We start from the raw sequence: 17,055 nt of genomic DNA, 5'->3' as shown, positions 1-17,055 counted from the left end.
ATGCTTAAGAGTACACAGATAGCAATAGGCAGATCACTACTGGTCCTGACAATCATTCTAGCTCCCTCTAGGCATTAATTGTTGCCAACTTACCTCAAACCTATGTTGTATTTTATATTTCTTAATCTTTTTGTAAAGTAGACACTTCTAGGGTTATTTATATAATGAAGCCAATGAACCTGTTTGGAAAGTTTAAATAGGAGAATATTCTGTGTCTACCTAGGGAAAATTCATCAGGATACATTTTGGTCCCAGAGGCACAGTGTCATCTGCAGACATCAAGATCTGTAAGTAATTATTGCACTATCTGACTGCCTTACTTTTAAGTTTTATGAGAATATTGAAGGATGAATCTTTTCATTTTGCACCACCCAGATTTGCTCGAAAAATCCCGGGTGATGTATCAGCAGCCTGGAGAGAGGAACTACCATATATTTTATCAAATTCTAGCTGGAAAAAAAGAACTTCATGGTAAGTATGAGTCTTGAGCTGAGGGTCATTTTAGAACAGTCTCTTCACCTTCTTAGACCTAAATTTATTCATTCTACAATTCAGGGAACTGAATCAATTATACCACCAATCTGCAAGTTCATGTGGTAGAGTAAATGGCAACAATGTTTTCCAGTTCGGTAGTAAAAGGAAGAGTGTTTGTTGAACGTGGATAAAATGACTGGAAAAGTTAAGCGTGTGTGTGTGTACGTATTAGATAATTTAAGGCCTTAAATGATTACAGACACCTGGACAGTATAGACAAGAGGTCAGAGGAGGGAGACATCACTGTGGTGTAAAGTGGTCAGTGGAAGTTTTGTAAAGAAGAGGGATGTGGTTTGGGATGAACAGGAAGTGGGATTAACCACACAGAGTCAAGAGTGGAGAGCATTTCCAAAAGGAAGAACACTGTATACAATGCCAGGAAAAGGCAAATAAAGAGCAGCAACACAATCCAAGCTGACTGGAAGACAGGATTTGCAGACAGGACTAGTGGAGACTTTATTGTGATCATTCTTGCACTCAGGGATTTAGGAAGTTGTGTCTGGATTCTGTAGTGGTTGGGTTGGGTGACAGATCATTCATCCTTTTCAGGGCAGTGTGAAGGTTGATTAAACTGGTGTTGTGGGCAGCATAGTGTGGAGGCAGAAATACTAGAGCTAGGTGATTGCAATAGTCCTAGGCAGAATTACTGAAGATAGTGTATGTGGGAATGAGGAAAAAGTACTGGTTTGTTGAAGAATAATACGCCACGGCAATGACTGACTATAGGAATGAGAGGAAATGATGACTCAAAAATACACTCAAGTTCTGTGAGTTGACTAGAACAATTGAACAGAAATAGAGAACAAATTATGAGTTTAGACAATGAGTTTAATGTATTTGTTCAACAAATATTTACTGTGGGATTGCTATGTTATATAGCAGGCATTGCTATTTGAGCATAGGGAACAGAGTGGTGAATAGAAACACAGGTCCCTGCCATCAGGACCTTACGTTCTTGTATGGAAGACAGGCAGTAACAAGTACACACAGTAACATATTAGAGAGTGGCAGGTCTATAAGGACACAGAATGGTGGGGTGATAGACTAAATTGGGTTTGGAGGTTTTTAAGTGGTTGGCTATATTTTAGATATAATAACAAAAAAATTTCTCCCTGCTAAGACAATATGGTGAGTGCCTTCACCAAATAGGAAAAACCCTGTGAACTAGAAAATTGTTTTCACCATGGTCGTATTAGTCATGTATAAGCAACAGCTGTTTCCTCCAACTAAACTTGGAACAGGATTTTTTTTTTCCTCTACTGGGATTTGAACTCAAGGTCTCACCATTTAAACCATTCCCCCATCACAGTTTTGCTTCTTTTTTCCAGATTTCTAGATAGGGTCTTTTTTTTTCCCCCCTAGGGCAGGCCAGTAGTTGCAATTACTGACACTCACCACCATACCTGGTTTATTGGTTGAGGTGGGATCTCACTAACATTTTGCCCAGGTTGAACTTGAATCGTGATCCACCCATGCTCCTTCCCTTGAGTAGCTGGGATTACAGGCTCATACCACAGCACCTAGATAAATCTAACAATCGTGATGTGAATTTCTATGCTGTGCATGAACACATGGAGTCTAATTTAGTACCCAGTTGTAACCTCAAAAATTTGGGGGGCATCTATGATTTCTGATGCACAGAACCATCTGAAGCTTTTGGACTGCTCTGTAAAAGTCATGCTTATTCTGAATCCATTCATCTTGCTGATTCTTTGGTGCTGCTCAGATGGATTGGTGTGCAACAGCTGACACCTGGTGGCTTAAATTGGGTATTACCAATCTCCTTGTCATAAGGAGCATAAATATGATTGGGTACTCTTTTCCTTCGTGTTTGCAAAATAAAAGCGTTTCAGAGCCTACTCAGGATTGATATAAGAAAGCACATTCTAACTTATTAGTATTTGTTGTATTATCAAAAAATCAGATATGGAAAATCACAGAAGAGATGCTTCCTACCCACTGAAATAGCTGAAAATGAAGTGATGTGTTACCTTGAGGCCAGCCCCCATTTAGCTTCTACCTGGCCACTGAGGCCTTTTTCCTTATTTGCTCTCAGAGAGGCTGATCCTTATTCTAGGCATAGTAGACACGCACCTCCTCTTTTCCCTCACATTCAATTTCTTCAAAATCCTTTAGTTTCTTAATTATTATCATTTCTCCTTCTTCTTCTTCCTCCCCCTCCTACTTCCATTCTTCTCTCCCTCCCTCCCTGTCTCACACACACAATCACACCATTACCCTGTCTATTAATTTATTGTACTCATTCTTGCTATTCAAGTGGTATGAAAAAGCTAGAAGGAGAGATTCAGTGATCAAGATTCCTTGCCTCTTGAAATCCTTGACATTTTTTTCAGTATCCCAAGTACTCACATCCTACAGTGTGTGAAAACCATGTGTACATAGTGAGGAAACAACCTAGGGAATGAGAGAAAACACTGCAAACCATGTGATAAGGGGATTAATATAAATATATATAAGAAACTCAAACAACTCAATTGCAAGAAGACAAACTGATTAAAAACAGGCAAAGGACTTAAAAAGACATTTCTGAAAAGAAGACATACATATGGCCAATAGGTCTATAAAAATGCTCAACATCATTGATTATTAAGGAAATGCAAATAAAAATCATATTGGATATTGCTTTATACACATTAGAATGACTATTATCAAAAAGACAAGAAATAGCAAGTAGTGGGAATGTAAATTACTATAATCATTATGGAAAACAATATGGAGTCTTCCCAAAAAACTAAAACTAAAACTACCATACCAGAAATCCCAAAATCCCACTTGTGGGTATAAATCCAAAAATAATGGAACAGGTAACTTGAAGAGACATACCATGTAGACTCCCATGTTCATTGAGCATTGTTCATAATAGTTAAGATATTAAATCAATCTAAATGCCCATCAAAGGTATGAAGAAAATGTGATGCATATATTCATACACATACAATGAAATACTAGTCAGCCTTAAAAAGGGTATCCTCTTATTTGTAACAACATGGATGATCCTGGAGTATATTATGCTGGGTGAAATAAACCACATATAGAAAGATATGTGTTGTATGATGTCACTCATGTGGAATCTAAAAAAAGTCAAATTACAGTGTGGAACATGGTGATTATAGTTAAAGCTATGGATCGTATACTCGAAAACTGCTAAGAGCAAATTGTTTAAAACTCTGCCCACACAAAAATGTATATGTAAGGTAATAGCTAACTGAATTAGCTGAATTAATGCATACCAAAATGTGTGTGTACATATGTATACATATATGTCTATACAAATGTATACATGCACACATTTGCTTGGAGGAAGGCATATCATAAATATACACACATACACTATGTTGTACAACATAAATACACAGAATTTCTGCCAATTATGAAACAAATAAAACTGCCAGGTGCTGGTAGCTCATGTCTGTAATCTTAGCTACTTGGGGCTGAGATTGGGAGGACTGTGGTTTGAGGCCAGCCCAATCAAATAGTTTGTGGGACCCATCCCAAAATAACCAGAGCAAAATGTATGGGAGGTGTGGCTCAAGTGGTAGAGCACCTGTTTGCAAGTGCAAAGCCCCGAGTTCAAACCCTAGTCCCCCCAAAAACCCCAAAAGAAACTAATAAAATAATTTAAAACACAAATAAATTCTTTAAGTTTTATGGATAATATTTCCATCAAAAATAATGTATTTTGTTTGGCATTGCTTGATGCCCAATTCCCTTTTAACTTTTAAGTTGTATAAAATGGCTTTGTTGAGGCACTCAGTAATTCAGATCTAAAATTCCCTGCATGTGTCTGAAATGTACAATTGGTGTTAGAATATGTATATATGTGAGAAACAGTTATCACAATCAAGATAATGCACATATCCATTGAAAAGTTTCCTCAGAATCTTGTGTAATCTCTGCCTCCTGCCTTTTCTCAGTTGTTGGAATCCTCTAGGCAACCACTTAGAGTGTTTTGTCACTATAGATTAGGTTATATTTTCTATAATTTTATTTATCAAATCATCTTCTATATTTCCTTTTTGTTCAGATAATTTCATTCTGATAGCAGATTCTGCCAAGTCAGTTGATTGCTCTGACATCCTGCCTTGGCTTTGGTCTGCATTATGCTTCTGCTGAATGAATCATGTCAGGAGTCTTAGACCTATCAGCAATGCAGTGTTGAACACTGTAGCTGATTTATGGATCCCTTGAAAGATGGACTCAGCCTCCTAAGAGTGAGGATGGGATGTGACAGGCTATACTGCTAATGTTCCCTGGGTGCTGACCTAAGGGTCTGGCTCCTTCTTGCCTTTGAACCTCAGGTGTGTTCTTAAAATTTTACAAAACTTTTTTTTTTTTTTGTCCTCTGGCCCTCATCCACGAATATAGGTCAAATGTCTGCTTTCCAGGTTTTACCAGCACATATTACCTGTTTTATTTTGTTTCTCTACACCAATTCAAGCTGCTGCAGTTAAATCTGCTTTTGGATTTGGGCAGACTATCTTCTCTTGGGAGGCAGTAACATATGACTAACAAGTTAATAGAAGGCAAAAATTGATTATAAGGGTTTTCGTTGAAAATAAGATTTTATTTTGGCTTGTTTACAACTCTGTTAGAAAGTATAAGAATAAACATGAATATTGGTTGATTACTTTCTCAGGCCCTGTGCATGTCTCTAGGCTGTTTAACGAATGGTTTTCCACTGTAGACATACTCCTGGTGTCTGCAAATCCCTCTGACTTTGACGTGTGTTCCTGTGGAGTGGCTGCTGTGGAGAGCTTGGATGATGCTGCAGAATTGCTGGCCACAGAAGTAAGGCTTGGTAGTTGTCAAAGCAAAGTCTGATGATGACAATGAGAAACAAAAGAAAGCAGTAGAGAGCTTCCTTCTTCTGAAGAGAACTGGAGAAGTGGCCTTGCTCTCCTGGGGTGGAAGGCTGCTTCTGTGTAAAGTTTACTTACCATGAAAGTGTGCTTTGTCAGTAGAGTGACATTGAAATATGGAAAAGTATAAAGAAATTTCAACTTAATGGAAACATCTTTTATTCAGTGTCTATTTCTACAGTCTATTCTATTTTTATCTATTTGGGATTTTGCTTTTGTATGGCCATGATGATGTTTTTGTTTTTTAGAAGTTCATAATCATTCTGCATATCCTATTTGGCTTTTAGAGTTTGATTTTTCAATTTCATCTTAGACACAATCCAAGTGTCACTATAATGTCTTCATGAACATTTAAATGGATAGTCAATATTTTATGAGGTATTTGTCCTAATTGCTTATTGAGTCATTCTCTTTTAGTCTCAAGACTTTTGTCCTTCTCTCCTCACTCCAGTGAATATATTTGTAGGTAAATATTTCTTCTGTATATCAGATTCAATTTATGCTAGACTCTTAATATTGAAATTACTATGTAAAGAAGATGAAATTTCAGTCTCCTCATACATATCTTAAATTAACCAATAGAATGATTGAACCCATTTTTATCCTCCTGGAATGTATGAGAATTCACTTCATGTCACGAGCAGTGGCTTCTTAGGATGCGATTCTAGGTGACATGGCTTTTCTTCTCTTAAATGCTTCCTTTTTACCAGTCATTGAAATGAACATGCTCTGGAATAAAATCAGGTTCACAGAACATATGGGATCACAGAGAAAAATAACCCAGCAGATACAGTGCTTTCTGCCATAATTGTGAAGGCAAAATAATTGACCTCATGTAGACAGTGATGTGCTGCAGGAAGGGAGAGGAGAGGAAAGTTCTAAAACTAGTAGACACTAAACCAGCCATGTCTTGTGCCTTCCTAATTCTCTTTTAAAGGAATGAGCAGACTGCTAGTGACCAAGTGCCAAATGAGCCCATTTGCATTGCTTTGAACAGAGATGTCAGACCCTGGGGTCTGTGGTGCTCTGTCTCTCATTCCTGCCAGCCAACATCCTAGTGTGTGAATGTGATGCACACAGTGGGGTGAGATCCTTACTGCAGCCATTAGGCAAAAGAAGACCTGGCCATCGGTTTCTCTTTTTACAGCAAGCCTTAGATGTCTTGGGATTTCTTCCTGATTGGAAGTATGGATGCTACAAACTCATTGGAGCCATCATGCACTTTGGAAACATGAAATTTAAACAGAAACCCAGAGAAGAGCAACTGGAAGCAGATGGCACAGAAAGTAAGAATTACGTTGAAAACAGGTTTACAATTCTGTTCAAATCCTTGACTCCAAGGCCATCTCCTTTTCTTTATAGTTGAACTTACTTCTTGGTTTTTGGAATATACCGAAAATAATACCATCTCCTTTGATTGCTGGTCTTAAAAGATATTCTCTCAACCATCATACTATGTAGTATCCTCATACCACAGAGAAAAATGCATTCCTCAATTAATACTTGATGATGTGAGTGAATTTTCCACATTTTTGTGAAATAGGATTGACTGTGTGGTTTTAACACAGAAAGTTTTCAGAAAAACAGAAGGGAGTATATTACCATAAAATGTATTAAGTGATATAATGAAGACCAAACACTCTTGGAATTCTGAAAGCCAAAGTAAATAACTTCAAAGTGGTGAAACCACAAGGCTTCATTTTCTGTTGGTTTTTATACTTAAAAATTGGTAGAATGCTTGCCTACCATGCCCTTTCACAAGGCCCTGGGTTCGATCTCCAGTAATGTCAAAAAAAAAAAATACAATTGTGAAAAGGAAAAAGTGTATTTATTACAATCATTATATTTAATATTAAAATTCTTTTCAATTGAAACAAAAAGAGAAAATCCATTTATTAAACAATTAATTTTCTAATTTTATATTTTTTAACTTCGGTAAATACACATAGCATAAATCTATCGTTTTAGCCATTTTTATTTATTTTTTCCTTTATTGTTGTGATGGTTGGTGGTACATTGTGGCATTCACACAGATTCATACAATGTATCAAATATATCATACTTGAATTCATCTCCTCAGTCATATTCCTTTATTCCCTTGTCCCCCCGATTCCTGAAATAGTTTCAATAGGTATCATTTTTGCATTTACTTACATGTGTACACATTTTATTGCACTATCTTTGCCCTTGTAAAAATAGTACAGTGGAAGTAAGTATATTCATAAAGTTGTATAACTGTAACAACTGTTCATCTCCAAGCATTTTTTTCATCATTTCAAATAAAAACTCTGTATGTACTAAACAAAAACTCTACTTCTTTCCCTTAGGCAATGGAAACTACTGTTCTACTTCTGACTTTATGAATTTGACAACTCTGGTTACTTCATGCACATGGAATCATATAATATTTGTCTTATTTGTTTTTTTCACTTAGCAAAATATCTTTAAGGTTTGTCCATATTGTAGCATGTACCAGAATTTCATTCCTTTCTAAGCTGAATAATATTCCATTATATTGTAAATTATTTTTATATTATTTTTTATCCAATCATCAGTTCACGGACACTTGAACTGCTTCCAATTTTTGACTACTGTGAATAATGCTGCTATGAATGTTTGTATACTAGTATCTGTTTCAGTCCCTGATTTCAATTCTTTTGTGTATCTATCCAGAAGTAGAATTGCTAGGTTAAGTGCTAATTTTGTATTTTACTTCTGAGGTGCCACTGTACTGTGTTGTACAGTGGCTGCACCATTTTATATCACTACCACCAGTACACAAGGGTTCCAATTCAGATCAGTGCCAATACTTGGTTTTTAAAATTTTCTCATAATATCCATCTTAATCGGAATAAACGAGTATCTCATTATGATTTTGATTTCCATTTCCCTTCTGATTAGTGATGTTGAGCATCTTATTTTGTGTTAATAATTAACAATTTGTATATTCTCTTCTGAGAAATGTCTATTCAAGTTCTCTACTTTTTTTTTTTTTGTGGTACTGGGGCTTGAACTCAGGGCCTACACCTTGAGCTACTCCATGAGCACTTTTTTGTGAAGGTTTTTTTGACATATGGTCTTGTGAACTATTTGCCCAGGCTGGCTTCAAATCGCCATCCTCCTGATCTCTGCCTTTCGAGTTGCTAGGAGAACAGGTGTGAACCACTGGCGCCTAGTTCTCATTTTTAATTGGGTTGTGTGTTCTTTTGCTGTTCAACAAATAATTTTTGAATCCAGATTCTATTCTTGGTTTTGGGGATACATCTGTGAACTAGACATCATCCCAGTCATGACTAGTGTGGGAGGTATACCATAAGCATATATGTATCAAATGAAAATGAAGTGAAAATAAAGCAGAATAAAAGCAAAAAAGAGTAATAGGAAATGGGATTTTTTTTTTTGTAGATACAGCAATTGGAAGGTCCCACTTGAACACAGACACAGATGAAGTGGGGGAAAGAGAAGAGGATTGATTAATCATTATATATATATATTAAAATAGTAATATATGCTTTTATGGCAACTTATTTCATTTTTTGCTGTTTATATGATTTGAAACAAAGCTTTGGTGTTTTTTTCATTTTGTTGGTTTTTAAATTTTTTTATTATTGTTGTACTTGGTGGGGGTACGTTGGAGTATTTGCAAAAGTTCTTACAATGTATCAAATATATCATACTTGAATTCACCCCCTCTGCTGCTCTCTTTCATCCCCCCTCCCATTCCTGGAACAGTATCAACAGGTATCAGTTTTGCATTTGCTTCCATGTGTACACATTGTTTGGACCACGTTCCCCCTTCTTCCCCTCCCTGCTTCTAGGCAGAACCTGTTCTGTCCTCTTGTTCTCCGATTTTGTAGAAGAAAAAATGAAAGATAATAAGAAAAACACAGTGTTGTGCTAGTTTGAGATGAAGATAGCTATATAGGGAGATTCCTTGTGTTGTGTTCATGCATATGTATTTTACAACCCAAATTGGTTCATTTCTACCAGACCTCTTCACTACTTCCTAGTTCTCTTCCCATAGTGGCCTTGGCCAGTTAAAGATTGCTTTATTTATTCCTGTACAGTGAGCACATCAACCACATTCAAGTTTTTGGTTTCTGTCCCTTGCCTTATCCCTCCTGTGTGCATTCTCTCCTTAGTGAATTTGTTTTAGGTCTAAAGTCTGCATATGAGGGAGAACTTGTGATTTATGGCCTTCTGAACCTGACTAACTTTGCTTAAGATTATGTTCTCCAGTTCCATCCATTTACCTGCAAATGGGGAAATTTCATTCTTCTTTGTGGCTGAATAAAATTCCATTGTGTATAAATACCACATTTGCTTGATCCTTTCATCAGTTGTGGAGCATCTTGGCTATTGTGAATAGCGCTGCAATAAACTTGGGTGTGCAGGTGCCTTTGTAGTAATCTGAGTCACATTCCTTCGGGTATATCCCTAGGAGTGTCATTGCTAGACCATATGACATATCTATTTTTAGTTTTTTAAGGAGACTCCATATTGTTTTCCATAGTGGTCGTATTAGCTTACATTCCCACCAGCAGTGTATGAAGGTTCCTTTTTTCTCCCACATCCTCACCAACATTTGTTGTTGATGGTATTCTTAACAGGAGTGAGGTGGAATCTTAGTGTGGTTTTGATTTGCATTTCCTTTATGGCCAGGATGGTGAGCATTTTTTCATGTGTTTTTAGTCATTTGGACTTCTTTGTGAAAAAGTTCTATTTAGTTCAGTTGCCCACTTCTCTATTGGGTTGTTTTATTATTGTTTGTGACAGGATCTTTGCTGTGTTGCCTAAGCTGGTCTTGAACTGATGGGCTCAAATAATCCTCCCTCCTCAACTTCCTAAACTGGAACTACTGTCATGCGTCACCATGCCTGATGAAGGAATTTTGTTGCTGTTGTTTGTCTTTTGTTTAATTTGTTTTTTCTTAACTTTAAATTTTATTAGTATATCTTAATTTTATAAAATAATAGGCCTCATTATGACATTTTCCTATTTTTGAAGAAATGCATTTATTACAAAGATATACTAATAAATCAGATAAGTAAATGAAGTATATGATCTCATCCAATCTCCCTGATGGTTCCTTCTCAAGTTCTTTTGAGCATCCTCATTTCTATCCATGGTAGGACTGCAAGACTTAGTCCTTGAATCCTTTCAATTTTTACACTCATCTCTAAGGTGACCATCTCAAACTTAACATGTCTAAAGCCAAGCTCTTTTTCTGATACTACCCCTGTCACCAGCCCTTCATTTCTTGGTGTTCCTATATCAACTGGATTGTCCTAGTCTCCCTGACTTAAATCTTAGAGTTGTCCCAAACTCTGTTATTGTTTCTATCTTTGAAATACATCCAGAACCTCATAACTTCTCTCCACAACCATGCTCATTGTCACCACCTGGTCCAACCCACCATTTCTGTCCAGATTATTACAACAGCCTCTGTCCTGATCTCCCTGCCTCTGCTGTGGTAGGTACTTTAGTACATAGAAGCCAGTGTCAATTCCTTCACAATGTACGTCAGTTCATGTCTCCCTCTGCTTTAAACAGTGTCACCTGCCTTGTTCTAAATACAACCCCAAGTCCTTACAATAGCCTACTTGTTCTCTATGATACTTGTCTAATGCCTTCATGAATCCCCTCTCCTGCCTTTTCTTCTTCTCTTGTTCCCTTCATCCAGCCCCCTTGGCCTCTTGACTCTTCTTGAAACATGTGAGCACTCGTGCTGTGGGACCTTTTCACCAACTTCTCTTCCTGCCTGGAACTCTTTTCCTAGCCATCCTCATGGTTTATCCCCTCATTTTATTAAGGTGACTTCTTGGATGTTATCTTATCAGAAAACCTTCCCATCACTATCTCCTTACCCTGAATATTTTTATTTGTGATTCATACCAATATTTTTTTCATCATCTGTCCTACATATTCATACCAGTCCCCACTGAACGTAGTCTCCAGAAAAGCAGGCACCTAATTTGGTGCGTACACTGCTACATTTCCAGGTTTTAAAATGTTCTTTACGTATAGTAATAGAAATAAATCCTATCTACTCAGGAGTAAGGAGTATAAATGCCATAAGACATATCTTTCATGTCTTTTCCTAGTTGAATATGCATAGGTAACTTTTAAAAATACTGCTCATGTTGTCTTGTACTGTATTTTTTTCATTAATTTTTTAGTGAACTTCATCTTTCCTTCAATATCCTTTTATATGACTGCAAAACATTCAATTGTGTGAATATGCCAAAATTCAAGTATCTTTTTGACTATTTAGTTTATTTCCATATTTTTAGTTTATTTCCATATTTTTGCTATGAACAAGGTTTTGGTGAACTTCTTTATAAATTCAAGTATATATACATATATATATATCAGAGAATAGCATATATATAATTTTACATGTAACTTATAGGTGAAGAACCTTATAGATTCAAATATTTATCTATCTGTATATATATCAGAAAATACCTATAATACATATGAACTTGTATATTATATTACTATAAAATTATATGTTATGTAATACATTTTTTTCTTAGAATAAATTTCCATAAGTAACTTTCTCAAATAGCCCTATATTTTACACCATTCCCATAAGCAGGATGAGATTTTTCTATTCACTATCCTCACCATTATTGATCATCATAATTTTCCCATTATCAATTGGACAGGTTTTCTTTATAGCTAAGAATTAGTAAAGTTAATTTTTAGGTTATGTATTCTATTGTTTCTTTTTTTCGTGTAACAAGGTTTGAACTTAGGGCTTCACACTTGCAAAGCAGGTGCTTTACTGCTTGAGCCACACCTCCAGTCCATTTTGCTCTGGTTACTTTGGAGATAGCATCTCATGAACTATTTGCCTAGGTTGGTCTCAAACCTTGATCCTCCCAATCTCGGCCTCCCAAGTAGCTAGAATTACAGGCATGAGTCACCTGCACTCAGCTTTCTATTGTTTCTTTATGAATTTTTTTCTGTCCTAAGCTGATTTTTAAAAATTAAGGTACTTAATGTTTGTTTCTGATTTCTAAGTGTTCTTAATATATTAAACTTTGATATTTTTCTTTTTGTAAGACAGGGTCTCATTATGTAGCTCAGATTGGTCTTAAACTCATAAAGCAGCCCAGGAAAACCTCAAACTCATGAACCTCCTTCTGAGATTACAGGGTGCACAAGCTTTGGTAATTTTTTACAGTTATTCATTTAGGGAGGAACTGAAGGCATTGGACAGATGGTAAAGAGGGTGGAAAGGGAGGAAATCCAAACCTAAAGGGGACATCTTAGTCTTTACCTCTTTCTTGACTTCCAACCCCACATTTCTTTCTTCTGCATTTTCTCTGGCATCCTCAGTGCTACATGGCAAAACTCAGGGCACTGCCTTCTTATGTTCCTGTTGACTTTCTTTTTATTGGTGTATACTAAATGTTCAAAGTAAGGGGTTTCATTATGATTATACTGACTTTTTAATTCATGATTAATATATTACTTTCTACATAACAGAGTGGAAGCATCTTAGTCATGTATCTTGGTCTCTCTTTTTCCTTTTCCCATTACTTAAGACCTTCAGTATTTTGCCTGTTGGTATCCTGGAACAGGAACACTGTCACTAGTTTTAAAGTGTTCCAAAACTGGTCTGTCTTGCACACTTAAAGAAAATTAATTGTGCTGGAGCATAACTCTTGCTATGCCATTTCCTTGAACACTTCCTCCATTAACTCACTAATTCCTTGAAGTGGCATCACATGTTTTACATAACCCTGAATCACTGACTTTTCTGTTAACTGCTCTCTTCCTGACTTTGTGGTCCATTCTGTATATTTTTGACCTCTTCTTTGACCATACTTTGAGTACTGCTAATTATGTGGCTTTAAGTCATGCTATTCTTTGTTTTAGAAGTTTTCTTCCCACATACCAAAACTCTTTTCATCCTTCAAGACTCAAATCACACATTGCTTCTTTTTGGAAACCCTCCCTATCATGCCTTCTAGAAGGGTTCTTTACCTATTGCAAATTTTCATGATACTTGAGTTCTGTGTGTCTTACACACCTGTTTCACTGACATGCAGTTTGTGCTTGTGTCATATTTACTTTAATAGATGACAGACTCCTTAATGCCAGGTAATTTCATCCTCTTACTAGAGCATCTAGAATCAGGTTTTGCACATTGCAAAAGCCAGCATACTTTGTTCAATAAATTAATGAATTATGAACAGCTCAAAAATCATTACCCTCCATGAAAAAACTGAATCATTGTCATAATCCCTCTTCAAATTAGTCAGATTTTAGATTAATAAAATGGACTTTCTTCTCTTCATTTATATCTGATTATTTAAGGATTAGGTGAAATTGAGAGAGAATTCTAAAGTTGGAAGACAATGACTTTTTTTCACCTCATTAACTGGTTTCAGGTACAGCTATGTTTTGTTCTCTCCATCTTCTTGACTTTCAAATGTACTTACCAAATATGGCTGCCATTGTCTAGATGGTCATTTACAAAGTTGGCAATACATCAGAATCACTGGGGGGACTTTAAAACTCAGACCTTACCCAGACCAAACAGATTTTTAGGAGTGAGATGCAGGCACCATAATTTGTTTTTATAATTTGTCAGGTGATACTAATGGGCAGGCAAGTCCAACCTTGTTACCATGGTAACAAGGTCTTTGTTCTTAAACTTTTCTGTGTATCAGAATCACGTGGGTAATCTTGAAAGCCTAGAAATTCTTAGATCCTAACCTATGTCAGTGAACCGAACCCTTAGGTCTTTTATTGGCATTCCAGGCTATTCCGATATTGTCCAATGTTGGAAAACCACTGCTCTAATTAAATGTTACCTCTCCCAGGTGAGATAATGCTACTTAATTAAAATCTATGGCAAAGTCCTAATTAAAACCCATAGGTTCTCGAGGGAGTTGATTCTTATAGGAGGAAATCTCACAAAGCCACTATGTGAAGCATTGAAAATGCTTTTACAGACATTACTATGTTTATAGAAGTATTTCCTAAAGGTCAGATGGACATTTATTCATTGATTTGCACTGTTGTCATCTTTGTTGTAGAATTTTAAACATTTTGTACAAATGAAGTAAGTTAATGTTTGGTACTTGACGACAACTATTTTTCTGTCCCCACCCCCCACAAAAACCAGAGTACATAAGTGATAAATAATGTAAACCTTTGGAATAAACCCAAGATACACCAGTGCCCTCTGGAGTGGGTAAGAAATCATCCTGTAACATTGGATACTATTTCTGGTACAGCTTAAGGTATGATACTGACAGAGAATTTGGTTTTCCTTTGTGGATAATAATAGATTCAATGACTGCCTTAACACTGGAAAAAGGATGTACAAAGCCTATCTTGATGTAAAAACTATTTTTTGGGACTGTTATGACATCTGCTATCCATTTGAATGCTTAGAAACCCAACTCTTCTATTTTTCTCTCTCTTTTTTTTCCTGCACAGATACTGTTGAACTGTTTGTTTTTCACTGTCAGTTATGATTAGTCTCCAGTCCACATTGATGAGGCACATTGCATTTCTTCTTGTCTTTTAAATATTTTCATATTAGACTAGATGCTTTCTAATGTGTTTTCCAGTTAAAAAATCCATAATTCTGACCTGTTATGGGTTTCCAACTTGAAATAATCATGGTTTTTGTCTCCAAACCTGGCACTTTTATTAGGTATATTTCAGAATAAAATAGCTATGTTTGCGGTATTTTTTATTTTCCAAAATATGCTTTGCCTTTTGAAAGTTAGCATAGCAACCAGGTAACCAAACCATTACCAGTGCAAATTAACTAGCATAAGTAGATAGGTAGCTTATAGAAATGTATGTATATTATATACGTTGATAGTAGTTAGCAAATCAAACGTTTAAAGCATTTTCAGCTTCTGTTAAAGTTGGAAAGTCCCCCCAAAATGGAAATTGATATTTCTAATACAAATTACATGTAACTTTTTCATTGTTTTATTTAATTTTATTCCCTCTTTGTGATTATTTCTCAAGAAATTTGTGTGTGTGTGAAGAAAGTCTGCTTTATCTTCTATTTTAAGACATTATAAAGATTTAGTATGTCAGATATATAAGTATGTCTGTGTTCATTTAAAATGGAGGACATAGAAAGATTCCAGATAAATGTAATATTCATTTTGCTTGGTGCCTGAAATAATGGACACTTTGAGATATGTGCATAATTTTTTGCCTGTGGCATTCTTTTCTTTTATTGTCACTTTTAACCTCTGATAGCATACATGCCTATTAATGCTTTCTTCTGAAAACACTTATTCTTCTCTGCTTTTCTTAGAAAATGGAAATTTTATTTTATAAGGAAAGAGTGAAAGAGGCTGAATGTAGTGGGAATATTTCATACTCATGTATAAAAATAGAAATATGAGACCTGTTGAAACTATTCTAGGAAATGGGGGGTTGAGGGAGAATGATGGAGAGGGTGAATTCAGCTATGATGTATTGTAAGAAGTTTTCTAAATGTCACAATGTATCCCAACAATAATATAAATACACAAAAAATGATTTTATGGGGTGTATGTACTCCTGTTGGGCAGGAGAGGGCACTATGGAGTAAGTAGACTTCACAGGAAAAGAAAGGGTTTTTGACAGGTAATGATAGGTAATGAGAAAGCATCCTGAGTTCTGTTGATTGGTGGTTGTCTTGAATTATGGAATTCATGGCCCAAGTTCTTGTTTCATTGTAAGAATCTACAGGCATAAATGAGGAGGGGGAAATGACAATAATATATATGGGATTTTCCATGTCCTTCAGACTAGTTCTTTTTACAAGAGGATTAGTTTTTCCAGGTATGGTTACTTATAGGAGGGGAGAATGCATAAAGAAAAGGGTATATGAGGGTGAATTTGATGGAGGTATTTTGTATTTATATATGAAAACAGACTAATGAAACTTGCTGAAATTATTCTAAGGAGGGGGGAGGGTAGATGAGGGAGAATGAAGAAGGTGAATCTAAGATATATTGTATGCACTATGTAGATATCATAATGCATCGCCTTGTGCAACAGTTATATGCTAATAATAAAAAAGAAAGCTGGGAAGCACAAAAAATTGGTTCATTTAAAATTTGAGATATAAATCACATTGATAACATTAACCCATTGAAAGTGTAGAGTTGAGTGGTTTTTATAAGGTTGTGCAACCAGCACCACCATCTAATTCCAAAGTATTTCATCTCCCCTAAAGAAACCCTATAGCATAGTAATTAAACCTATAGTCATTAGTAATTATTACTCATTTGTTTCCTTTCCTAGGCCCTTACATCTACAAAACTACTTTTTGCCTCTGTGGATTTGCTCATTCTAGACAGTTCATATAAATGAAACTCTACAATATGTTGCCTTTTGTGTCTTCTTTCACTTAGCATAAGTCATACCATGTATCAGTCTCAATTTCTTTTTGAATAATAAGCTGTTACATGAATATATCACATTTTGTTTATTCATTAGTCAATGGCCATCTTCTCCATTCTTTGTCGATTGTGAATAATGCTGCTAGGAACATTGTGTACAATTTTTTTGTGTATATGCTTTCATTTCTCCTAGGTATATACCTAAGAGTGAAATTGTTAGGTCTTCTGGTAACACTGTGTTTAACTTCTGAGTAATTGCC

The 17,055-nt window shown here is 35.9% G+C and overlaps 1 protein-coding gene across 1 annotated transcript in view; it reads left to right on the top strand.

The window, feature by feature from the left end:
* The window catches only part of Myh15 (myosin heavy chain 15), a 144,520-nt gene that overhangs the window by 15,622 nt on the left and 111,843 nt on the right, over positions 1 to 17,055 (top strand). The window contains exons 8-11 of the mRNA XM_074072376.1: positions 224 to 287; positions 376 to 471; positions 5,240 to 5,343; positions 6,562 to 6,700. Coding sequence (XP_073928477.1) covers positions 224 to 287; positions 376 to 471; positions 5,240 to 5,343; positions 6,562 to 6,700 — 403 coding nt within the window. The remainder of the gene's footprint in view (positions 1 to 223; positions 288 to 375; positions 472 to 5,239; positions 5,344 to 6,561; positions 6,701 to 17,055) is intronic.

Source organism: Castor canadensis, chromosome 5 (genome assembly GCF_047511655.1).
Source record: "Castor canadensis chromosome 5, mCasCan1.hap1v2, whole genome shotgun sequence".
In the NCBI taxonomy this organism is placed as follows: domain Eukaryota; kingdom Metazoa; phylum Chordata; class Mammalia; order Rodentia; family Castoridae; genus Castor; species Castor canadensis.
This window is presented reverse-complemented; position numbering and strand designations above follow the sequence as displayed.